Below are 26,473 nucleotides of genomic sequence, written 5' to 3' on the forward strand. Positions count from 1 at the left end.
AAGGAAGAAGGTGTGAAACTAGAAGGTATTTGGATTCAGTGCTGAAGACGTGTGTCAGCCTTCCACCATGGGGTAATGGCAACAGCAGACGACAGCAGCCGACAATAGCAAACTGCACATGAGTTTTCAAAACTCGAAAAGTCTGCATCTGCATGGGATCACACAGAAAGGGATTATATTTCAGTCAGTAGCGAGCCAGGGTGTGGATAAGATCTTCGAATAACGTCTCTTGAAGATGTGCTCCGCAGATGGGGACAAAACGTTGGATTTCAACAGTAAACTCATGCGAGCACTGAATTATAGCATGGAATATTTCAGCAAGTCTAACAACAGCATTGCTTCATTTCGGATGCCCTTTGGGATAGGTGTGCAATATGAGAAATGTAAACAGATTTTAGAATGTTTTTATTCGTAAAAGCATGATGTTGATTGTGAAGAACTAGAGAGGTCTTCCAGAGATACAGTTGACTCCACATTAGCAGAAGCCAAACTCACAGCGGTTGAGCACGGGGTTGTAGTAGGTGCCGTAGGTGCAGGCAGCATGCACCCACGTCCAGTTCTCGCTGCACTCGTAGTAGCGTGTGCAGTCATCCGGGTCGGCGACCCTGACCAGTGGTGGCGAGCAGGGGGTTCCTGGGATGGGGGCAGAGCTGGATGTGGTGGTGCTGGTGGGAGCGGGGGTGGGAGTGGGAGGGGCTGGCGTGGTCGTGGTTGTGGTTGTGGTCGTGGTCGTGGTCGTGGCCGCTCCTGTGCTGGATGTTGGCGAATTCGGGTCGACACAGCTGAAATGAAATATTTATTTATTTAGCAGCTTTTGATGTACATACAGGGTATCCTGGTTAAACGCATAAGAATATAAAATGTAATAAAGTGAGAAGTAATTGAGATATTTGTTGACTGTGTGTTTGTACAAGTATGTTAACTCAAAATGTTTTTTTTCCACACCTAATACAACTTGATAAGTGCACTATTAGTGGCGTTATAGACATCTAATCCATATTCAACTACTCCCCAGATGTTTTGCAGTACTGCAGGCGTAATGTTTCATATAGCTGCATGGATACGATGGCGCAGATCTTGTAGAGAACAAACTGGTGTCTGGTACACTCGATTCCTGATCAACCCCCACAGAAAAAAATCAATTGGTGTAATGCCTGGGCTTCTAGGGCAGCAAGCAATCGATGGACTACATTCACAGTCCAGCGATTTGAGAACACACGATCCTAGAAAATTCTATAATGTTCGCAAATGGTGTGGTGCAACATGTCATTGAAACATCACATCATGAGTAAGTTGAGGCGCAGCATACGGCTCCAACATGTGTATGTACATTGTCACATTAACAGTAGGGTCTGCGAAGAAGAATGGGCATATAACCCTGTCCTTCAACAATCCACACAACTCATTCACTTTCAGAGAGTCACGTTGGCACCCTATCACTGTATGGGAGGGGCGATGAGAGGGGGAAGGGGGGTCGGGGCACAGTTCCTCACATGAAGCAACTGTACATGTTTACTGTACCAGAAGTATAGAATGTAGACTCATTCTAAAAACAGAAGAAATCGAGGAATGCCTTGTTTTCATCCATTTTCACCAGAACTGTCTCTGCGAATGCCTTCCAGGCTTGATTTTGTGATGAAGCTGCAATTTGTACACCTGTGGGCACAACCTTTTATGTACAACATGGTGTGTTGTTGAACGAGGTAACTGTAACTGACTGTTTGCTAGTTGGGTTGACTTGCAAGTACTCCACTGGAAGGACATACGGATTAGTTCAACAGTATCCTGTGGAACGGCGTGCTCGAGTAGTGGCCCAACACTGAAACAAACTCCCAGTTTCTGGAAGCCACTTGTTCCATTTCTTACACAAGTGGGAACGTCATCAGTTAGTCCCAGTCCATGCTGCAAATGACGGATTTCAGCTCTGCGAGAGTAAGCACACAGAACACCTTCAGCTGTGGAATCCACATGGCTTCTGATGTATGTTTACGTTAATAAAGCAGTGACGTACATGCGCATGCAGTACCAACTGCCTGGAGTGCACACAGAACACATTTCAAGGTACCATGCATGTAGAAGCAAACTGCCAAAAATATCTCTCCTATGTCTCGAGTTATTACATTCTTTTTATTATATGTTTAAGCTGGACACCAGGTATAAGGATTAGATCCCAGTATATATTTGCATTGTCAGTCTTACAAAATAATAAGCACATACAGTATTTAATTATCATGGGTATATGTTTCTAACTACAATAACACCACACATAATTACACATATTTTGTGTATTTTACAATCTCCCTACATACATTTTAATTCTATTACACATGCATAACTATATCTTCTTCTATTTATGACCCATCTGGTTATATACATTTTATGTCTATTACATTGTACTTGTATTTTCATTTGTGTTCACTGAGTAGAAAGGATTTTCTATAAGCAATAGTTTTATCATTCTCTGAAATATGAAATGGGAAGCAGTTGCACAATTATATTGCCATACTAGATGAATAACTGGCGTTGGTCAGGTGTATATTCATTTTAATTCTATTAGTCGGTCTCTTCCTTCCCCTCTTTGTGGCCACCTTCTCTGACTCCTCCCCTCTACCTCCATCTCCTCCTCCTCCTCTTCCCTGCCCACCCCTGCCCCCCACCAGTGGGATGTCCATCTCCTCCTGCCTCTCCCTCTGTCCGCCCCCCTCACTGGTCTTCTCCTTCTCCAGCTTCTCTGTGTCCACTTCCTCCACCACCACTCTGTTCATCTCCTCCTGCTCCCCTCTCCACCCATCGGCAGCTCACCCATCCCTCTGTCCATCTTCTCCTCCCCTAATCTCTGTTCACTTCCTCTCCCCCTCTCCGAAGTCGGAGAGCACTATATCTACCACTTTCTGCAACACATGAGCTGAGTTAGAGCGACAGGACTGTGTTTTGACCATTCGGTGTAAACTGGAACATGATGTCATAGTTCCGCCAGTAGTGTACACTGTCTAAGAACAACGACAATCAAACTTTCTCCCCCACAACACACACTTTGAATGATTTTAAATAAAGACAGTCACATCATATGGAAGCTGGAGGAGATTTGTGGCATTGTAGAGCTTCTCCAAAGGACGAGGATTTCTCTACTGCATTGCAGTGCGTCTCCAAACTACATACAGGTACTGCAATCTGAAGGAGATCTGCTTTCCTCAGGTTGCATTCACATCTGACCCCTAACGTTTCTCTGACGGCTAGTGTGGCCGAGCGGTTATAGGCGCTTCAGTTAGGAGCCGCGCGACCGCTACGGTCACAGGTTCGAATCCTGCATCGGGCATGGATGTGTGTGATGTCCTTAGGTTAGTTAGGTTTAAGTAGTTCTAAGTTCTAGGGGACTGATGACCTCAGATATTAAGTCCCATAGTGCTCAGAGCCATTTGAACCTAACATTCTCTCTATCATCCGTATTTTGTACCATTCAACAGAGAAATGAAACATGGACGATAAATAGTTTGGACAAGAAGAGAATAGAAGCTTTTGAAATGTGGTGCTACAGAAGAATGTTGAAGATTAGATTGGTAGATCACATAACTAATGATGAAGTATTGAATAGAATTAGGGAGAAGAGGAGTTTGTGGCGCAACTTGACAAAAAGAAGGGACCGGTTAGTAGGGCATGTTCTGAGGCATCAAGGGATCACAAATTTAGCATTGGAGGGCAGCGTGGAGGGTAAAAATCGTAGAGGGAGACCAAGAGATGAATACACTAAGCAGATTCAGAAGGATGTAGGTTGCAGTAAGTACTGGGAGATGAAGAAGCTTGCACAGGATAGTGTAGCATGGAGAGCTGCATCAAACCAGTCTCAGGACTGAAGACTACTACAACAACAACAACAACAGAGAAAAAAGTAAAAATAAACTACAAACTATAAAAACTCCTCTAACGTCATCAGGTGGAGGACACGATACCATTTTTACCGCGTCACTATCTTCAGATGTAGATATCAAAAACAAATATTGTCTGTTTGCTGCCATCGTGCATATGTGTCGACCCTCATTAAATATACAGGTATTGATATACTCAGTCGCCTGCAGAGACAAGTGTAAAGTTTCGTCGCCCGTACCTTAGGAGGAGGACCATATCCCACAGACTATACCATCAGGCGCAAGAGGTCACTGTGTGCCTGCATTGTTGTTTGAAACATTGTCTTTTTTTCTGTTGCAACATGTCCAAGCAACGTATGACACAGCTTTGTACAACGCCATACTTTTTTTTTTAACCCCGACTTCTAAGTCTGTGTCGGTCTCTAAACTGACAACACGTTTCCATCCATGGCCCTCACAAAAAACTAGATATCGCATGGTGTAAATTTTGTTGCTGCTGCTCACACAACACCCACACTGGATGATTGAAATAAGACAGTCACAACTTATGGAAACAGGAAGATTTTGCAGCATTGTGGAGCATTTACAAACAGCTGTCCGAAGGCGATTGATGATCTCTACATTTAAATTCGTTTTTCACAATGAGAGGATAGCTGATGGGTCAGTGTTCTGTTTTGATCGATCCCTCATATTGCAGTCATGTGCGCAATACCTGGTTCAGTAGTAGCCATACCTGGAAGTCGTTTCAGATCCACCAAGACTCTTTGTCCATCTCAAACAAGCAAGGTCAGTCAATCATTATGTGGTAATGAACAATTTACCAGTGGATGTATGGATTCGAAAAGACACCACCTATGTACTGTTATAAGCATCACAGTTAATGGTGCGATAAATTTTAGAAACTTTACCAGTTTTTCACAATGCCAACCAACGACACGGCAGCATGCTTCCCAGTTTCTGTATCATACTAAACTGCCCCTGCCGGCCGAAGTGGCCGTGCGGTTAAAGGCGCTGCAGTCTGGAACCGCAAGACCGCTACGGTCGCAGGTTCGAATCCTGCCTCGGGCATGGATGTTTGTGATGTCCGTAGGTTAGTTAGGTTTAACTAGTTCTAGGGGACTAATGACCTCAGAAGTTGAGTCCCATAGTGCTCAGAGCCATTTTTTAAACTGCCCCTCCTCTACTTAGCCAGTACCATAGGGAATATAGATAGATGACTGTACAGTACGTCCATTCATTATTAATTCTCGAACACATACACCAAAGTATACCAGACAGCGATCTACATATTTCTAGCACTTGGATCATAGTACGTAATTTACGATCTTTCCCTATGCAGATGGGAGTCACAGTGCATTCTCGCATTCTTAGGATAAAGTTAGAGACTGAACGATCTCCTTGCATTGTCTTTGACCAACGCTCCCTGCAACACTGCCACCGATTTAATCTGCAGCTGACCAGTAGTAGACCACTACATTCCACGTTTCGTGAAGAAACAGAGCGAACTGAGTCCGTTACTGCTCGTCCCGGACCCATCCAAGAGCACAAGATTTCTCCAGATGCGCGCATGTCAAGGACGCTAGCACCCCTTATCGGTGTATAATAGATACGAAAATGCTGTGATGTTACAGCAGAGGCTTAAGAAGAAACGGGTGATTTTATGCGTGACGGTGTTTGAAGCATTTTGCATAAATTAACTGCGCTATCAGTGCTCAAGTATTGTTCTAATGTCTGGGGGTCAGCATCAAGAAGATATTGGTATGAGAGAACATAAACATATGCACTCTTGAGTCTTCATGGTTCCGCACTTAAAGCACGCTCAATGTTAAATCTTTGCGGTTTCCGATCAATTAGTCATGTGTACGGCACCACTGTTACTATCCCAATGTATGAAATATATTTCCAGCACCTGACATGCATTCTCCTTTCATGTTTCTCTACGATAAACTATGGTGACAAACTGTAAAATGAAAAAAACTTCTTCCTTAAAACGTCGATACTTTTTGATACATGCACAATATAGCCTTCCAGAGGTGTATAGCGCCCACTGTTTACGGTTCAGAAATTATACTAGCTTGCACCAGTCCTGTATAAAATGATCGTTAGTAACGGAGAATTCCTCTTACAAGGAAACAGCTAAACGCATGTCAGCGGTGTTTGACATGTGAAATTACAAGTCATGCCACCACTAACTCCATAAACAGGACTTCAGTCAAGCAGATGTGCACATGGGGATTGCAGTAGCTAACAAACACTGTCGCGAACTTAGGATCATTGTAGCTATGAAACTGAGGACTCGATTTTATCCCCAAGATGCGGCAAGGGAATGCAGTACGTTGCGTAAATCTTCGTTCGTCTAGAGGAAAGTGCCCAAAGAGGATAGACATGCTTCTCATCATCACATATGACATGGAAGTCCTGTGATGACTGAGAGGTTTGCTGTTAACTACCGCAAGTAGATAGTACTCTAAGTCACAGACAGAACATGCAGTTGTATACAAGCCACACAACTGAAGCACCCAACAGAGCAACAGAAAAAGAAATCGTTTAATGACCTGCAACAACATCTCCCTCTCTCTCTAAATGCATAATCAGTCTCCCATTAGTTCGTACTTCAATAGAACTCCGTCTCAACCGATCACTCGATCGACTTTCTGTCATCTTTCAACCCACATGCAGATAAGTTTAGAGGCAGATGGTTCTCTTTCGTGCAGGAAATCATCAAAGACAGCAGTCAACTCGCCTGTATCACTATTACCTCAATAGAAGTACAGTAGAATGTTGCCATACATCAACTGTTTGTTAGCTGAAGCCGGCCGAAGTGGCCGTGCGGTTAAAGGCGCTGCAGTCTGGAACCGCAAGACCGCTACGGTCGCAGGTTCGAATCCTGCCTCGGGCATGGATGTTTGTGATGTCCTTAGGTTAGTTAGGTTTAACTAGTTCTAAGTTCTAGGGGACTAATGACCTCAGCAGTTGAGTCCCATAGTGCTCAGAGCCATTTGAACCAATTTTGTTAGCTGACACTGCAAGGCTGTGACTGGCGGAGAGTACAGAGAACCATATTGTAGATACCGCTTGTTAGGATTTAAAACACCTAATCATTCCTGCACAGGGTCAAACACGCAATCCATTCTGTAGCCATTCTGTAGCATCCCAACTCGTAATTCAACGCTCTTTAGCTAAGGACACACAGCGTCCCATCGTCTGCAACACGCGTCTTTTGCCGGGCCGTGCGACATCGGTCAGGGCTAACGATCGGGCAGGCGCTAATCCTAGCAACACTTGCTGTCTCTCGGGGAATACCTCAGCCTTCCTTCTTTGTGACCGCGTGAAGCTGGCAGCAGAGCTGAAGCCACTCTTTCTTCCTCCCCGAACCATCCGAGACACACAGACATACAGAAAACAGAGCAAATGCAGTGCAGCTGCGTTCCAGAACAGTGCTATAATATACCGTCCGACCAGAAAAAATAGTGTATTTGCGGTACGTGTTGACGACTGTACTACAACATTTACAAGCAATTTTAGAATACGTGGCGCGAACTGACGTCATGACGGCGTAAGTGACATCAAATTACGAAAAAATTTTGTAGAACAGTATAAATTGAGGGAGCAATGCGCCGAAATGTGAGAATACATGCAGGCCTTCATCTTGCTGCCACATACAAGAACTGTCCTGCACCAAGCACAGGTTTGACCCCAGAGTTATCGGCAATCGCCTTATAAATATTTATAAAGTAAGTTTACTTAAAGGACATTGTATTACGAGCTGGGACGATTGCAATATACAACTACAGAATCGATAGCGTGTTTGACCGTGTGCAGGACTGATTAGGTGTTTTAAAACCTAACAAACAGTATCTACAATATGGTTCTCTGTACTCTCCGCCGATCACTATCTTGCGATGTCAGCTAGCAAACCGTTGCTGTATGGCAACATTCTACTGTACTGCTATTAAGGTAATAGTGATACACGAGAGTTGATGCTTTCCTGCACAAAAGAGAACCATCTGCCTCTAAACTTATTTGCATATGCGTTGAAGAATGACAGAAAGTGGATGGAGTGATCGGTTGAGACGGAGTTGTAATGAGGTATTAATTAATGGGAGACTGATTATGGATTCAAGAGAGAGAGGGAGATGTTTCTGCAGGTCATTTAACGCTTTCTTTTTCCGTTGCTCTGTCGGGGAGGATCAGTTGTGTGGCATAACCTGTGTTCGACTTGTATACAACTGCATGTTCTGTCTGTGACTTAGAGCACTATTTACTTGCGACCGTTAACAGCAAACCTCTCAGTCATCAGAGGACTATCATCTCTTATGTGATGATGAGAAGCTTGTCAATCCTCTTTCAGCACTTTCGAAAGAGACGAACAAGGATTTACGCAACGTACTCCATTCCCTTGCCGCATATTGGGGATAAAATGGAGTCTTCAGTTTCATAACTACAGTGATTCTAAGTTAGCGACAATTGTTTGTGAGCTACTGCAATCCCCATGTGCACATCTGCTTGGCAAAAGTGGTTCAAATGGCTCTGAGCACTACGGGACTTAACATCTGAGGTCATCAGTCCCTTAGACTTAGATCTACTTAAACCTAACTAACCTATGGACAGCACGCACATCCACGCCCGAGGCAGGATTCGAACCTGCGATCGTAGCAGTAGCGCGGTTCCGGACTGAAGCGCCTAGAACCTCTCGGCCACAACGGCCGGCCTCTGCTTGACAGAAGTCCTGTTTATGGAGTTAGTGGCGGCATGACTTGTAATTTCCCATGTCAAACACCGCTGATATGCGTTTGGCTGTTTTCTTGTAAGATGAAGACTCCGTTACCATCGATCTTTTTTTATAGGACTGTTGCAAGCATAGTATAATTTCTAAACCGTGATCAGGTGTGAACAGTGGGCGCTATACACTTCTGGTAGGCTATATTGTGCATGTATCAAAAAGTATCGACGTTTTAAGGAAGTAGTTTTTTCAAATGGTTCAAATGGCTCTGAGCACTATGGGACTTAACATCTGAGGTCATTAGTCCCATAGAACTTAGAACTACTTAAACCTAACTAACCTAAGGACATCACACACATCCATGCCCCTGGCAGGATTCGAACCTGCGACCGTAGCAGTCGCGGGGCTCCGGACTGAAGCGCCTAGAACCGCTTGGCCAACGCGGCTGGCGTAGTTTTTTTTTTTTTTCATTTTACAGTTTGTCATCATAGTTTATCGTTGAGAAACCTGAAAAGAGAATGTATGTCAGGTGCTGGAAATACATTTCTTACATTGGGATAGTAACAGCGGTGTCGTCCACATGAATAATAGGTTGGCAACTGCAAAGATTGAACATTAAGCATATTTGAAGTGAAGCACCGTGTAGAGTGAATACGTTTATGTTCTCTCTTACCAATACCTCTTGGTACTAACCACCAGACATTAGAACAATTTTTTAGAATTGATAGTAGAACTCATTTACGTAAAATGCTTCAAACACCGTCCATCTGGAAGTCCATTATGCATAAAAACACCAGTTTCTTCTTCTTCTTCTTAAACGTCTGATGTTACATCACAGCATATTCGTATCTATTATACACCGATAAGGGGTGCTAACGTCCTTGACATGCGCGCATCTGGAGAAATCTTGTGCTCTTGGATCGGTGCGGGACGAGCAGTAACGGACTCAGTTCGCTCTGTTTCTTCACGAAACGTGGAATGTAATGGTCTACTTCTGGTCAGCTGCAGATTAAATCGGTGGCAGTGTTGCAGGGAGCGTTGGTCAAAGACAATGCAAGGAGATCGTTCAGTCTCTAACTTTATCCTAAGAATGCGAGAATGCACTGTGACTCCCATCTGCATAGGGAAAGATCGTAAATTACGTACTATGATCCAAGTGCTAGAAATATGTAGGTCGCTGTCTGGTGTACTTTGGTGTATATGTTCGAGAATTAACAATGAATGGACGTACTGCACAGTCATCTATCTGCATTCTCAATGGTACTGGCTAAGTAGAGGAGGGGCAGTTTAGTGATGATAAGGAAATTGGGAAGCATGCCGCCGTGGGATTGATTGGCATTGTAACTAACTGGGAAAATTGTTAAAATTAATAGCACTATCATCTGTGATGCTTATTACAGTACACTGGTGTTGTCTTTTCGATTCCCTCTGTCCGCTGGTATGCTGTTGATTACCACATACTGATTGACTGACCTGGCTTGTTTGAAATGAACAAAGACTCTTGGTGGAGCTGAAACGCCTTCCGGGTATGGCTACCACTGAACTAGGAATTGCGTACATGACTTCAATATGAGGAATCGATCGAAACAGAACACTGAGCCATTGTCTGTTATTTCATTCATCCAGTGTGGGTATTTTGGGAGCAGCAGCAACAAAATTTACACCATGTCTAGTTTTTTGTAAGGGCCATTGATGGAGACGTGTTGTCAGTTTAGCGACTGACACAGACTTTGAAGTCATGGTTAAAAAAATGTATGGCGTTGTACAAAGTTGTGTCATACATTGCTTGGACATGTTGCAACAGAAAAAAAGACAATGTTTCAAACAACAATGCAGGCACACAGTGACCTCTTGCGCTTGATGGTATAGTCTGTGGGATATGGTCCTCCTCCTAAGGTACAGGCGACGAAACTTTACACTTGTCTCTGCAGGCGACTGAGTGTATATCAATACCTGTATATTTATTGGAGGGTGGCACATGTGCTCGAAGCCATGACACAGGCGATATTTGATCGGAAGACAGAGACGTGGTAAAAATTACTGTGTTCTCCATCAGATGACGTAAGGGAAGTTTTTATATTTCGTAGTTTATTTTTATTTTTATCTGTTGGATGGTGCAAAATAAGGATGATAGAGAAAAAGTTTGGGTGACATACTTGTATGCACCTTGAGGGAAGCAGATCTGGTTTGGACTGCAGTGCCTGCGTGTAGTTAGGAGACGCACCGCAATGCGGTAGCAAAATTCTTGTCCTTTGGAGAAGCTCAACAATGTTGTAAATCTCTTCCAGTTTTCATATGTTGTGACTGCCTTCATATAAACTCATGCAGTGTTTGTGTTGGGGAGAATGCTTCGTAGGCGTTGGCCTTACACATTGTACACTATTGGTGGAGCTACGACACCATGTTCACATTTCCACCGAATGGTCAAAACATGGTCCTTTCGATCTAACTCAGCTCACTGTGTTTTTACACTGGTTGCAGATGGTGGTAGATATAGCGCTCTCCGACTTTTGTGTACTGTGGTTAGTGTTCTGACAAGTGCCAAGAAAATTACTTTGGCCTGTCATAAGGACGGTATGGATTTTACATGGAAAAGCGCGATATCTGTAAGGGGAATGAAAAAAATTTTTAATGTGGAAAATTATGTCCAGTCATAAGAATGCTACAGATTTTGATATTTCCAGAAGTACCATCGTCAGGAGGGGTATTTCCGACACTTTTCTCACTGTCGAATGTCGTCAATTGAGGCAGTAATCTTAATATTTAACTGTAAGTACAGTGATAATATATATGTGGCTTGTTTCCTAGGAACGTTCTGTCTGGGGTGCGGGACTCAGGGCGGAAGTGAGGAACGATTGACGTTTCCGGCTTACGGTGGGAGCCGTCTAGACTGGAGATCCTGGCTAGGGTACAGGGATGTAGCTGATCTAACCCTGTCACCCTCTAGACGGGTGAATAGCGAACTAATGCTCAGTATGTGCTGGGCACCCTTCGTGATCGCGTGAGTTCTCCATAGAAATTTGAGAAGATTCAATATGGGCGTTTGTTTGATTGTCCGGTTGACTGCCTCTACATATTTTCGTCTTTATTTGGTTGAGAGAACATCGATTGTCGTGTGTGTTATGTGCACCTGAAAGACAGCTGTAAGAGATGTTTGCTCGTTCTCTAGAAACACCGTAGTTGACTATGTAAATTAGAATGATGATTTGGAATCTGTTATATCACTGACATCGGTATTCGCGAGTGGAACAAACATTTTCCTCTATTTTTTCAAGTTTTCATGTAAAGATAAGTTTCTATTCACTCGGTGGTTTGCAGCACATTCCTTCACTTCACCTCGATAAATTTTCGTGTTTCTAGAGTAATCTCTATCATCGGAATTATACTGCGGAAGCGATCAGTAGCTAACCACTACATGGCTAATATCGAGAACTATCGTGTAAATGCTATGATATTCTGGCAAACCATGTGAAAATACATATGTTCTTGTAATCCCAGAGTCTGGAGATGACTGTGGAAAGCGTGGCAACAAGCAAGCAGGTCGGAGCCGGAAACAGTAACACCTTGGTACCGCAGTTGAGAGGGGGGGGGGGGGGGGGGGGGGGGGGGGGGGGGGGGGGAACCAGCCCAGCCCTTGTACACCTGTTCGGAGAGTGGCCACCGACTGCTGAGGGTTCTTTGGTCGTGATTCGGGGCAACATGTGTGTGGGGGCAGTTGACTCGTGACTGTTGGCTGTGGTGGATGACTGAGCGACCTCGCAGGAAATATCTAATGCTGCAAGGGCTAGAACTGTTGTACAAAGGCTGGTCTGGTTTCCTCCCCCCCCCCCCCCCCCCCCCCACTACCCCCCGGTACAAAGGTGTTACTGTTTCCAGCTCCAACCTGCTTGCTTCCTGCCATGCTTTCTACAGCCGTCTCCAGACTCTGGGATTACATGTGCTTGTGTTTTTTGGGATCTGTCTGTTTTTGCAGTATATGTATGAGTGTCTGGTGATCCATAGCTATATGCAGGATGCAGGAGTAGTGGTTTTGTATGGTGCAGGATACGAATTGTGTGTTTACTACATCAATGTGTATGTGGTGATATACCCCGGTTGGAAATCTGTTTCAAGCTGAAAAATTCATCGACGGTAGCAGAGCATTGTAATTGAGAAAGTGTCTCTGTAGGTAGGTTCAGTATTTCATGATCTGTAGACCATTTTTGCAGGGTGTAACTGTCAGTGCAAGATAACTGTGTAGGGCATAGGAGTCTCTTGTTTGGACAAGGCTGGGGCAAGGTATCAATGGAAAGCTCTGAGAGTAATCTGATGTCGTCTTTGTTTGAACATTCAAAGACATGTCCAAGCAGACCATCCATCTCTGGAGTGATGTTGTCCCTCATTCACCATTGTGGCTTCAGAGCATCTCCAGACCAGCAGCTGTAGGACACCGAAAATTCACCATAAATTCCAGCCCTTTTCTCGTCTGTAGGACAGTGCTTCTAATTGGTCTGATTTTCCCATCTGTGCTTAGACACAAGTGTGTGCTTCGAGAAGTGAGGAAAAGAACATCCCTGACTCCAGCAGCAGCAAATATAAAACTAAGCCCAATCATCGTTTCAGAAAAGTGATGAACACCACAGCAGCTGTAAGATTCAGAAATTTTTCTGTCTCTGGCAGTACCTTTAAACCAACAGCTAAAACTCGAAAAATGGTGAGCATGCTGTTTAGAATTACAGAGATAGTTCCTTCAACCTCCTTATATCCTAGTTTCTGTGTGTAAAATCAGATATTTCAGCTGATACTAGTTTCGGGACCAGGTTCCCACCAAAGTGTGTGAAGTATGTCAGGGAGGTTTCACAAGTGTTCGACGATCTCTTTTTGGAGACCATGCTCAAGTGTGGCGGTATACATGGCAAAATTGAAGCAAACCACTGTGCAGCGATCATTTAGAGACATATTAATTGGATTTAGTAGCTCTTGAAGCAGCTCCTGCTCGAAGACAAAGATAGTTCCCACAAAAGCGCGCGAAGTGTCTCTGATACAGTTTCACAACTGTGTCGCGAAATTTTTCCACCAGAGTCTGTGTTCAAGTGTGATGGTGGTGGTGGTGGTATTGCTACGTAATTGTTCACATTTTCCCGTCTGTACGTGGACACCAGTGTGCTTAAAAAAGTGAGGAAAGTAAAAACCAAGAGCCTTAACATCCATGACTCTGGCAGCGGCTATTAACTAAGCCCGCTCAGCGTTTCCATACGTGACCAGAATAAAAAAGCGCCGCAATTGTTTAAATATTCCATATTGCCTTGTCACCCACAAACTGTTTAAATGAACAGTACTCCATGCAGTGCAGTCAATTTCCTGACAAACTTTTTAACTAAATAAATAAACTATATTACAAACAGCACCGCGGTAGCGTTCTCGCTTCCCGCGCCCTGGTTCCCGGGTTCGATTCCCGGCGGGTTCAGGGATTTTCTCTGCCTCGTGATGACTGGGTGTTGTGTGATGTCCTTAGGTTAGTTAGGTTTAAGTAGTTCTAAATTCTAGGGGACTGATGACCATAGATGTTAAGTCCCATAGTGCTCAGAGCCATTTGAACAAACAGCGCCTTGTCTAAATTGTTAAGCAATATTCCATACACTGCAATCGATTTCACACGAAATTCTTTAAATAAATAAATAAACTATATTTGATACACTGCCATAAATAAATAAACAATATTTCACATACTGTCTAAATTGTTTAAACAATATTCCATATACTGCAATTGATTTCTCACCAAATGGTCGATCAACTGGGTCTTTTTCCCACAAGTTTCCACGTGGTGGAGGGGAGATGGAGGAGTTAATTAATTGATCAATTTAATTAAGTATTCAATCAAATTGATATCAAAAGTGTGGTTGTACCGGCGAGGCGATTCCCACAGGGATAGGGGAGGAGCAGGTGGAGGGAGAGGTGGAGGAAGGGGTTGGGTTACAATAGGTTAAGGACCTGTTAGTCAAAAGGAAGGATTATCCCCATGGTGTCATAACCTGTCAATCAAAAGGATGGGTTATCCCCAGGGGGTCTTAATCCTCTTAGCAGAACAATAGGTTAACGACCTGTCAATCAAAGGAGAACAATATGTTTCTCCCTGAATGTATACTTGCCCTTGATATAGGCAACCAGCAATGTGGGGTGTACTATTTACATTGTCTAAGTTCTGTTACAACAGCAGAACTATTTAAAGAACCAACCATAGTGATTTCGAATTTCGTTCTCTACTATGAAAACAACTACTTTTGATTAAGACTACTAAACCACAATTAATACCAATACAACAAAAACTTAACACAATTTCTTATCTAAAACCAAAAATTCAAGCGACCACTTGAACACTCAACGAAACTAAACTCGTTTTATTGAAATATTTCACTACAAACAATAAGAAACGTCAGCTGAAAACTAACGTACTAAATTTAATAAACGGCTTCAACACTAAATAACTACAAAAAAAAACAGTGGGCGAAAGTTTATTAAACCGTTATTTCGCCAGAAACAGCACGAGACACCGTTGAAACTACTAAATTTAATAACTGAATAACAGTGCACAAACAACTTTGTCTGGACTTAAGAATCGCTACAGTTGCAACTACACGCTACGAAATACAAGCACACTGCTAATATTTGGATGAACGACTGAAAAATACTAAATTTAATATTCAAATACGGTGCACAAACAACTTTATCGATACTTTTCGATTACAGTTACAGAAATCGTTAGTTCTTTCAATTTAGTGTTACTGATATAAAGATGATTTACATGCTGGGTTGCATCTCGTCATTCTCTTCACTGAGAAGATATTTTTATAATCTTTGTTCTTTCGACAACTTTAATGCTACGTTGCAGCTTTTTCTACATGTGATAACACTTACTTATCTACATAGCTCAATAATCTCTTTCACCCGTACTACAATATTAGCCACAAGAAATTTCCATACCAGAGCCAGGTTAATTACTTCGAAGGTTCCAGTAACCTGTCATGTATTCTGGTAGGGACTTCCCAAAGATTTCTTTTTTTCCCTTTATTCTTTATAATACCTCTTAACCTCGTATGGAACTTTTTCGGTTCCTTCTGTGCAACGAAATAAGAACTTCCTGTTTCTACGATTCAGGTTTCACTTTCATACCATACTGCGTTCCATCTGTACTTTTTAGGAGTAATTCCAGCATTGAATCTCCTCATTATTCAGCAGTCGAATTTACATGCTGAAAAAGCTTCCTTAAAGTTCAATAAACTGCGTTACTTTTATTCTCTACAGCCTGCTGCCGAGGAAATAGATATCTTCACTTTTTCTGTTACAGTGTCTCCGTAAGTATTGATGATCAACAAACCGACAGGCTCTTTCTCTTTTTCATCTTAGCTCTGTGTACCTTATACCTAGATGCTGACATAATTAGGCCGCTTATTCGACTGGAATGAATGGTAAAATACAATAATTAACGCTAATAGTGCTTGGGAGATGCTATAGTTCCTATGAGGCAAATCAGAAGATGAAGACTGTGCTAATCTTCGAAAGGTGGAGTGACACAGGTCAAAGGCCGAGAGAATTTTGTACACGACTGTTATTACAGAAAACTTTGTTGCCAAAAAACCAAAAATTTCATTAGTATCAGTGGCATCTTTTTTTATCTTAGCTTCGCACTGACTGTTGTAAGCTGTTTGACTGGCAACTTACGTGTATGTTGGGGCGTCATATATTTCACCGTTGTCGCACTTGTAGAGCGATGGGATCAGTACGTTATTAGCGTCGACTGTGCAGACGTAGTACATGCTTGGATTGGTGGCCAGTGCTCCATTCTGACCCACACTGGCACAGGCAGGGACGGGGGGACCGCTCGTGCAGACTGGATCCGACGTCAGAAAGCTGAAACAGAATGCGCACCAGCCTATGGAGAAAGCCGCCCAGAACCACTAGTGGCGCAGCGGTGTTTAGTCATTTAGTACGGGGCTGTACTGATCGTCCGTAAGCATGCTGCGCAGAGTAGAATGGGAGTTTAAACAGCCCTTTACACTTCCGACTAATCAGGATTTAAATGAGCCGCGTATCCAAAGTTCCCAGTTGCGCAGGGAAGATATCTACTCAGAAGAATAAATGAAATTTGTGAAACGTAAGACACGCAATAAACGAATCGCCAATCCTCTGTGCTTTCAGCAATGGCGATAAGAATGTTCGGTTTAAGTTAAAAGAAAATAAAGAATTAATTGAAATCACAGTAGTCAGTAAAAATTGGAAAAATTTTGTGAATTTAGCAAACGAATAAAGAAAATTAACGGTCGCCAGCTCAATACGTAAAAAACAAAATTGCTCTTCTTGTATTCTGTGATTTGTATTACTGGTAAATTTATGTAAGAATAGTTGTTTTTTTATCAGGCGAAAATAGCACGATATTGTTAATTATTACATTAGAACAGTTTCAAATGCATATGTCACAGTGGGCAAATATTTTTCAGTCACATTGTAAAGCCTAGAAACAACTTAGTAATAAACAGAGAACGAAAAAAATTCGAAAATTTCCTTTATTAATATTATTCTCTTCATTTGATTTGAGATTTCGTACTGGCTTGCTTGGTTGGTTGTAGCTTTGCTCTTGGTTAGCTTTGGACGACTTTTTGCGTTTCCAACTGCGACAGAGACCAAATATGTTTGCCTGCGAGAATGCAACATGAATTTGGACCTGTTTTATAATCTTTCTAACAAAATGTGCAAACTGATTAAATCCTGAAATTTACTATAAATTTCTCTAATTAAACAAAGTGGTCCCTATGCGTTAACGATCTGCCTACTAATGCTGTTGATGAAATTGCCCCTGTGCATTGATAATTTTCGTAGCAAAGTGATACTGAAATGAAAATGTCTTACCTTGTAATGTAATTGCTTGCAAACACGGTTATTGCTGTTCTCTGTGCGCCAGCTGCAAATTACTAACTACATTTGCTGAAAGCTTAGTGCAATGCTCCAGACAACAAGTAAACCTTTTTTACACATCATTGAGTTAGACACTCTTTTAAATAAAAAATGACTTCGATCGAGGATGTGGACAATGCTCTTAGGTGAAATATCCTTTTAAGAAAATGTTTTTTAAACTGATATACAGGGTGATTCAAAAAGAATACCACAACTTTAGGAATTTAAAACTCTGCAACGACAAAAGGCAGAGCTAAGCACTAACTGTCGGCGAATTAAGGGAGCTATAAAGTTTCATTTAGTTGTACATTTGTTCGCTTGAGGCGCTGTTGACTAGGCGTCAGCGTCAGTTGATGCTAAGATGGCGACCGCTCAACAGAAAGCTTTTTGTGTTATTGAGTACGGCAGAAGTGAATCGACGACAGTTGTTCAGCGTGCATTTCGAACGAAGTATGGTGTTAAACCTCCTGATAGGTGGTGTATTAAACGTTGGTATAAACAGTTTACAGAGAATGGGTGTTTGTGCAAAGGGAAAAGTTCTGGACGGCCGAGAACGAGTGATGAAAATGTAGCACGCATCCAGCAAGCATTTGTTCGCAGCCCAGGAAAATCGAATCGCAGACCTAGCAGAGAACTGCAAATTCCACAATCAACTGTATGGAGAGTCCTACGAAAAAGGTTAGTTATGAAACCCTATCGTCTGAAATTGGTTCAAACACTGTCTGCAGCTGATAAGATTAAAAGAATCGATTTCTGTGATTTTATCCTTGCTCAAATGGAAACAGATGAATCTTTCGTTTCAAAGATAGTGTTTAGTGATGAAGCAACTTTCCACACTAACGGGAAAGTCAACCGTCACAATGTCTGTATATGGGGCACTGAGAATCCGCGGGAAACAACTCAGTATGAACGTGACTCGCCTAAGGTGAACGTTTTCTGTGCCATTTCAGCCAATAAAGTTTTTGGTCCCTTTTTCTTCGAAGGTGCTACTGTAACTGGACTACAGTATCTGGAGATGTTACAGAATTGGCTGTTCCCTCAGCTCGAACAAGAAGCACAATAATTCATATTTCAGCAGGATGGAGCGCCACCACATTGGCACTTATCTGTCCGTAACTACCTGAACGTCAACTACCCGAGGCGATGGATCGGCCGCCAGGCAGCCCGTGACAGAGCACTTCATCACTGGCCTCCAAGAAGCCCTGATCTTACCCCCTGCGATTTTTTCTTATAGGGGTATGTTAAGGATATGGTGTTTCGGCCACCTCTCCCAGCCACCATTGATGATTTGAAACGAGAAATAACAGCAGCTATCCAAACTGTTACGCCTGATATGCTACAGAGAGTGTGGAACGAGTTGGAGTATCGGGTTGATATTGCTCGAGTGTCTGAAGGGGGCCATATTGAACATCTCTGAACTTGTTTTTGAGTGAAAAAAAAACCTTTTTAAATACTCTTTGTAATGATGTATAACAGAAGGTTATATTATGTTTCTTTCATTAAATACACATTTTTAAAGTTGTGGTATTCTTTTTGAATCACCCTGTATTATTACTTGTATGCAATTCATGTTACAACACTCATTAACTTTGACAAATTCTTACGCTCGCAAATGTTAGACAAATCATTAATAAACACGAAAAATACCTTACATTGAAAATTACTCAATCTTTAACGAAAAATCTAAACTTTCCTAATATGGATGTCTCATTCAACGATGAATGGTAACTACGCGCTGCTGCAGTGTCAATAAATAAAACATATTACCTTCATTCCTTTTCATACTCTTTTCGTTCTGAATCATTAATCAAATCCTGCACAACACACACACACACACACACACACACTTGTCCTCTGCCCAGCATTAAAGTCTGATGTTAGTTCGCCGGCCGTCCTGTTTTAGTAGTCCGCCGAGCCTACGACGTCCGACATCCGTAATGAGGAGTGGCCAGCCAATGCACGACGTGCGGGCGTCGTGTCACCTTGGGTTCGGCCCGTGTTGAAGACACTCACCACAGCACTCCTCGAACAGCCGACAAGCCGCGCACATTCCAAAATGCTTGTGCCGAATCTCCGTGACATCTCAATCTGCTCTCGGCCAAACTCAGTTTGATCGTGCGCCTTCGCCATTCTACACGCTCATTGATACTATATTAACACTGCGTGTGTCAGACTAGCAGTCATTCTTCGGCAGGTGACGCTGCTGTTGCCTGGATGGGTTTATATCCATAGTAGATCGGTGGTCAGAATGTTCTGGCTGATCAGTGTATATAAAATTCGAGAAATGACTTCACTGAGTTGTTGATCTCATCATAACTGCAACTTTCACTGTTGCTTATTAACAGTTACTGAAAACAGCTTTATACGATTACTACAATAATTTACTCAAGACTTAACAAACAATTCTAAGTGATTGCAGTTGCGTAAAATGAAACCAATTTATCGTTGAAAAAATAGCCAAATAATATCTTTTACTGAATTTTATTCTGTTAAGCACTGTTTTTGAAAGTGCTGTTCAAATTACCAGACGTAGTCACTTTGGTTAATTACTGTCTTTGTAAACAATTGAAACTTTAATTATTGTTACTAGTTTCAGCATTGCAAAAAGTTACTCACTGTTTAGTTATTTTATTTGACTTCAGTTTTTTATAGAAAAACATAGCTAATGCTTCTCATTCATTAGGTCTTTTGCAGGTCAGGAGTAATGGATAGAAATGAGTCTATTTTGCTAAATTGTCTTAGGTAGAACTGATACGCTCAATAATGTTCATGTCTGGAGAGTTACGGTGGCTAGTGAAAGTGTTTAAACTCAGAAGAGTGTTCCTGCAGCCACTCTGCAGCAATCTTGCTATTATCGAGTCACAAAATTAGGTAGGACGCTAGCTAGTCGTATACAAGGCTAATCGGATAATTGGTTGGATGTTACTTCGTGTTGAGTCCTTGTCGGTGTATGTAAAGCATTGTTCGTTGTCAGTGTTTGGTACAGGCTCTTCTTACAGCTAAACAATAAATAAAATTGAATGCGCAGTACTCTTCGCGTTAACAGGTATCCTTCTGCAGTGATTGTACTGGACCCGCTTAATGCGTTAGACTGTGCCGGGCCACACCAAACTTCTGTTCAGCCATATTTCAGAAGCGCGGGCTTTCGACCACGTCTCAGCAAACACACCGTATCGCTACTCTCTGTACCGTTCTCTGCACGCAACATGACTGTTCAACCAGACTGTTTAACATCTCAACACCATTCTACAGTGTACTGCCTGTGCGCTCGCACGCTCAGCGTTAATTGGATCGAAACTCCACTATACCCTTTGATAACAACGTATGACACTGAACAAACCAGCGTGTCTACGTACAACTAGCTTACGTTTATCATACGATATTGCTTTGCCTGTGTTATTAAGAAGTACAATCCAATGCTCCCGCTGATATACGAGGGTTGTCCAGAAGGTAAGTTCCGTTCGGTCGCGAAATGGAAACCACAGAGAAAACCAGAAACGTTTTGTTTGTAACAGTTAGGTACAACTTCCACCTACTTCTCTACACGGTCGCCGCTCCAACATCGAGTTTTGTCGTAGTGTTGTATCAACTTTCCAATATCCTCGTCATAGAAAGCAGCCGCCTGTGCTTTCGGCCAGTTATCTGCACTGGTCTGCAGTTCGTTGTCTGTGGAAAAAGTTTGTCTTCATAGCTAGCGGTTCTTGTGCGCAGAGATTAGACTCAGGGGGAGACAATTACGGACTGTATTGTGGGAGATGAAACACTTCTCATCCGAAACACTGCTGGAGCGTCTTCACTGCCCCTGCAGTGAGCGGCTGAGAATTGGCAAGAAGAAGGAACGGCTCGACAGTTGTGTTATGTGGGCTGCATGACACAGGCGAAATCTATAGCCAGACCCTCATACACTCCTGGAAATTGAAATAAGAACACCGTGAATTCATTGTCCCAGGAAGGGGAAACTTTATTGACACATTCCTGGGGTCAGATACATCACATGATCACACTGACAGAACCACAGGCACATAGACACAGGCAACAGAGCATGCACAATGTCGGCACTAGTACAGTGTATATCCACCTTTCGCAGCAATGCAGGCTGCTATTCTCCCATGGAGACGATCGTAGAGATGCTGGATGTAGTCCTGTGGAACGGCTTGCCATGCCATTTCCACCTGGCGCCTCAGTTGGACCAGCGTTCGTGCTGGACGTGCAGACCGCGTGAGACGACGCTTCATCCAGTCCCAAACATGCTCAATGGGGGACAGATCCGGAGATCTTGCTGGCCAGGGTAGTTGACTTACACCTTCTGGAGCACGTTGGGTGGCACGGGATACATGCGGACGTGCATTGTCCTGTTGGAACAGCAAGTTCCCTTGCCGGTCTAGGAATGGTAGAACGATGGGTTCGATGACGGTTTGGATGTACCGTGCACTATTCAGTGTCCCCTCGACGATCACCAGTGGTGTACGGCCAGTGTAGGAGATCGCTCCCCACACCATGATGCCGGGTGTTGGCCCTGTGTGCCTCGGTCGTATGCAGTCCTGATTGTGGCGCTCACCTGCACGGCGCCAAACACGCATACGACCATCATTGGCACCAAGGCAGAAGCGACTCTCATCGCTGAAGACGACACGTCTCCATTCGTCCCTCCATTCACGCCTGTCGCGACACCACTGGAGGCGGGCTGCACGATGTTGGGGCGTGAGCGGAAGACGGCCTAACGGTGTGCGGGACCGTAGCCCAGCTTCATGGAGACGGTTGCGAATGGTCCTCGCCGATACCCCAGGAGCAACAGTGTCCCTAATTTGCTGGGAAGTGGCGGTGCGGTCCCCTACGGCACTGCGTAGGATCCTACGGTCTTGGCGTGCATCCGTGCGTCGCTGCGGTCCGGTCCCAGGTCGACGGGCACGTGCACCTTCCGCCGACCACTTGCGACAACATCGATGTACTGTGGAGACCTCACGCCCCACGTGTTGAACAATTCGGCGGTGCGTCCACCCGGCCTCCCGCATGCCCACTATACGCCCTCGCTCATAGTCCGTCAACTGCACATACGGTTCACGTCCACGCTGTCGCGGCATGCTACCAGTGTTAAAGACTGCGATGGAGCTCCGTATGCCACGGCAAACTGGCTGACACTGACGGCGGCGGTGCACAAATGCTGCGCAGCTAGCGCCATTCAACGGCCAACACCGCGGTTCCTGGTGTGTCCGCTGTGCCGTGCGTGTGATCATTGCTTGTACAGCCCTCTCGCAGTGTCCGGAGCAAGTATGGTGGGTCTGACACACCGGTGTCAATGTGTTCTTTTTTCCATTTCCAGGAGTGTACTTGGCGGGAGACTTTACGTGCTCACTGTTCACTCAAAACTGAAAAGAGCGACGCGACACGATCGACGGGCATACTAGAGACACTGCCCAACACATCTGTGCAAAACTTTACAGGCTTTTCACAATGGTTTCCACTTCGCGACCGATCGGAACTTACTTTCTGGAGAACCCTCGTACGTGCAAGTCCGAAGGAACAAGGACTTCGGTCACTACAGGCACTGCGGCAGCCATAGGCACTGCGGCAAGAAATACACGAAATGTATTCGCAGTTGTGAATACGGACAACCCTCAGCTGCATAATGGAATGACGATGAAAATTTGTGCCAGACCGGGACTCAAACCCGCATTTCCTGCATTACGCGAGCGGCCGCCTTCACCTCTCTCGTCATGCATTCACGACTCACAACGACACCCAAACTCGTCGTTCGTGCGTTACAACCTGCACACGTACACATCCTGTAACTCCCTTTCAGAGGGAGGAAATTTTAATTGAAAGTCGCTGCCTTTTATCGGCGGATAAATACGATTTTACTGTGCCTGCGTTGTTTTAGAAGTACGATGCATTGTACTTTCTGACATGAATGAATGTCTGAAGGGACATTGGACCGTTCTTCCTCACAACATAGGCACTGTAGTATCGTACAAGGGTCACTTCAAAAGAAATGCACACTAGTTTTTTTTTTTTAATCCATCTTTTATTCTACATCCCTCTCAACTGCCTTACGCCATCTTGGAACCAGCGCTTGCATACCCGCACCAACCTGTTGGAGCCACTGTTTGGCAGCGTGCACAAAGGAGTCATCATCTTCAAACCTTGTTCCACGAAGAGAGTCTTTCGGTTTCCCAAAGAGATAATAGTCACATGGAGCCAGGTCAGGACTGTAAACGGGTCTTTCAGTGTTGTCCATCCGAGTTTTGTGATCGCTTCCATGGTTTTTTGACTGACATGTGGCCGTGCACTGTCGTGCAACAGCAAAACATCCTGCTTTTGCCGATGTGGTCGAACACGACTCAGTCGAGCTTGAAGTTTCTTCGGTGTCGTCACATATGCATCAGAATTTACGGTGGTTCCACTTGGTACAATGTCCACAAGCAAGAGTCCTTCGGAATCGAAAAACACCGTAGCCGTAACTTTTCCAGCAGAAGACGTGGTTTTGAAATTTTTTTCTTGGGTGAATTTGCACAATGCCACTCCATTGATTGCCTCTTCTTCTCTGGTGAAAAATGATGGAGCCATGTTTCATCACCTGTCACAATTCTTCCAAGATATTCATCTCCACCATTCTCGTACTGTTCCAAAAGTTCGCTGCATACCGTTTTTCTTTTTTCTTTGTGAGCCACTGTCAACATCCTGGGAACCCACCTGGCACAAACCTTTTTTAAAGTCAACACTGTCAGTATTCTGCAAACACTTCCTTCCCCTATCCCAACGTAGCGTGACAATTCGTTCACTGTGATGCGTCTGTCAGCAGTCACCAGTTCGTTAACTCTATGCACATTGTTTGGAGTGTGTGCAGTACGAGGCCCGCCGCTGCGAAGACAATCCTCAATATTTCCGTGCCCGCTTTCACCACGTAACCTGCTTGCCCACCGCCTAACTGTGCTGCGATCGACAGCAGGATCTCCATACACCTTTTTCAACCTCTTGTGGATGTTTCCCACTGCCTCGTTTTCACAGCACAGGAATTCTATGACAGCACGTTGCTTCTGACGAACGTCAAGTGTAGCAGCCATCTTGAAGACATGCTGTGACGGCGCCACTCACGGAAACAGGTTGAACTAAGTTTGAAAACAAGCGGGAAGGATGTACCTACACACTGTAAAACTTTCACACATGCAGAATGAAAACTTTATTTTTACAAAAATAGTGTGCATTTCTTTTGGAGTGACCCTCGTATTTACCCGTCGATACTGCACAGCGACTTTCAATTAAAATATCCTCCCCTGAACGGGAATTACATATTGTGTGTACGAATACAGGGTGTGACGTAGGAACGACATCTGGAAGTATGGGTCTATCCGTGAGACGTGCACGAATAGGTAAAGTGGTTAAGGCGACTGCTCGCATAAAGCAGAAATCCGGGTTCGAGTCCCAGTCACCCACAACTTTTCGCTGTAGTCATTCCGTTACACAGCTGACGGTTGTCCGTGTTTGCAACTGCAAATACATTTCATTCAATTTTATAATAGGGAACAGTACAATATTTCAGCATTACATAAGAAAAATATTAGCACAATTAATTCAACCTCTGTTTGACAGAAAGAGACACATCACAACAGCAAAATCGAAAGGAAAAAAATTAGTAATACACAGAGTTGTATTATAAGTTCTGTCCCACACTGTTGTTTATGTGCGCCATCTGCACGATCGTGTATCAGGTCACTAAGCCACACACCAGGCTGTGGATTAATTTTTCTCTGCTTTCAGTACACAGATTGAGTTAGAAATTCATCCACCGCTTTCAAATAGTAATAGTAGTTCGCTATTTAGGTGTCGAGTTGGTAATTGGAGTAGTTGATGATATACATAAATTTACGTAAAACTCGAAATTTCCGTATTCGTCCTAGGCATTGGTTCCTGATACACTGATATGACATTATGTACATACATCGAAGAGCCAAAGAAACTGGTACACTTGCCTAATGCCGTGTAGGGCCCCGCAGGCATGCAGAAGTGCAGCAACACGAAGTGGCATGAACTCGACTAATGCCTGAAGTAGTGCCGGAGGGAATTCATACCATGAATCCTGCAGACTGTCCATAAATCCGTAAGAGTACGAGAGGGTGGAGATCTCTTCGGAACAGTAATTGCAAGGCATCCCAGATACGCTCAGTAATGTTCACGTATGGGGAGTCTGGTGGCCAGTGAAAGCGTTTAAACTCAGAAGTGTTCCTGGAGCCACTCTGTAGCAATTCCGGACGTGTGGGGTGTCGCATTGTCCTGCTGGAATTTTCCAACACCTTTGGAATGTACATTGGACATGAATGGATGCAGGTGATCAGACAGGATGCTTACATACGTGTCACCCGTCAGAGTCGTATCTAGACGTATCAGTAGTCCCATATCACTCAAAATGCACACACCCCACATCATTACAGGGTCTCCACCAGCTTGAATAGTTCCCTGCTGACATGCAGGGTCCATGGATTGATGAGGTTGTCCCAATACCCGTACACGTCCATCTGCTCGATACTATTTGAAACGAGACTCGTCCGACCAGACAACAGGTTTCCAGTCATCAACAGCTCAGTGTTGGTGTTGACGGGCCCAGACGAGGCGTAAAACATTGAGTCGTGCAGTCATCAAGGGTACACGACTGGGCCTTCGGCTCCGAAAGCCCATATCGATGATGTTTCGTTGAATGTTTCGCACGCTGATACTTGTTGATGGCCCGGCACTGAAATCTTCAGCAATTTGCAGAAGACTTGCACTTCTGTCACGTTGAACGATTATCTTCAGTCGTCGTTGGTACCGTTGTTGATGGATCTTCTTTTCCCGGTCGCAGTGATGTCGGAGATTTGATGTTTTACCGGATTCCTAATATTCACGGTACACTCGTGAAATGGTCGTACAGAAAAATTCCCACTTAATCGCTGCCTCGGAGATGCCGTGTCCCATCGCTCGTGTGCCG

The 26,473-nt window shown here is 43.9% G+C and overlaps 1 protein-coding gene across 1 annotated transcript in view; it reads right to left on the reverse strand.

Moving 5' to 3' along the window:
* Positions 1–388: 388 nt before the first annotated feature.
* LOC126195288 (threonine-rich protein-like) overlaps positions 389–26,473 on the reverse strand; it is an 88,322-nt gene continuing 62,237 nt past the window's right edge. The window contains exons 4-5 of the mRNA XM_049933836.1: positions 16,285–16,473; positions 389–782 (exon numbers count right to left, since the gene is read on the reverse strand). Coding sequence (XP_049789793.1) covers positions 476–782; positions 16,285–16,473 — 496 coding nt within the window. The 3' untranslated portion in view covers positions 389–475. The remainder of the gene's footprint in view (positions 783–16,284; positions 16,474–26,473) is intronic.

The sequence above is a fragment of the Schistocerca nitens genome, chromosome 7, assembly GCF_023898315.1.
Source record: "Schistocerca nitens isolate TAMUIC-IGC-003100 chromosome 7, iqSchNite1.1, whole genome shotgun sequence".
NCBI lineage: Eukaryota > Metazoa > Arthropoda > Insecta > Orthoptera > Acrididae > Schistocerca > Schistocerca nitens.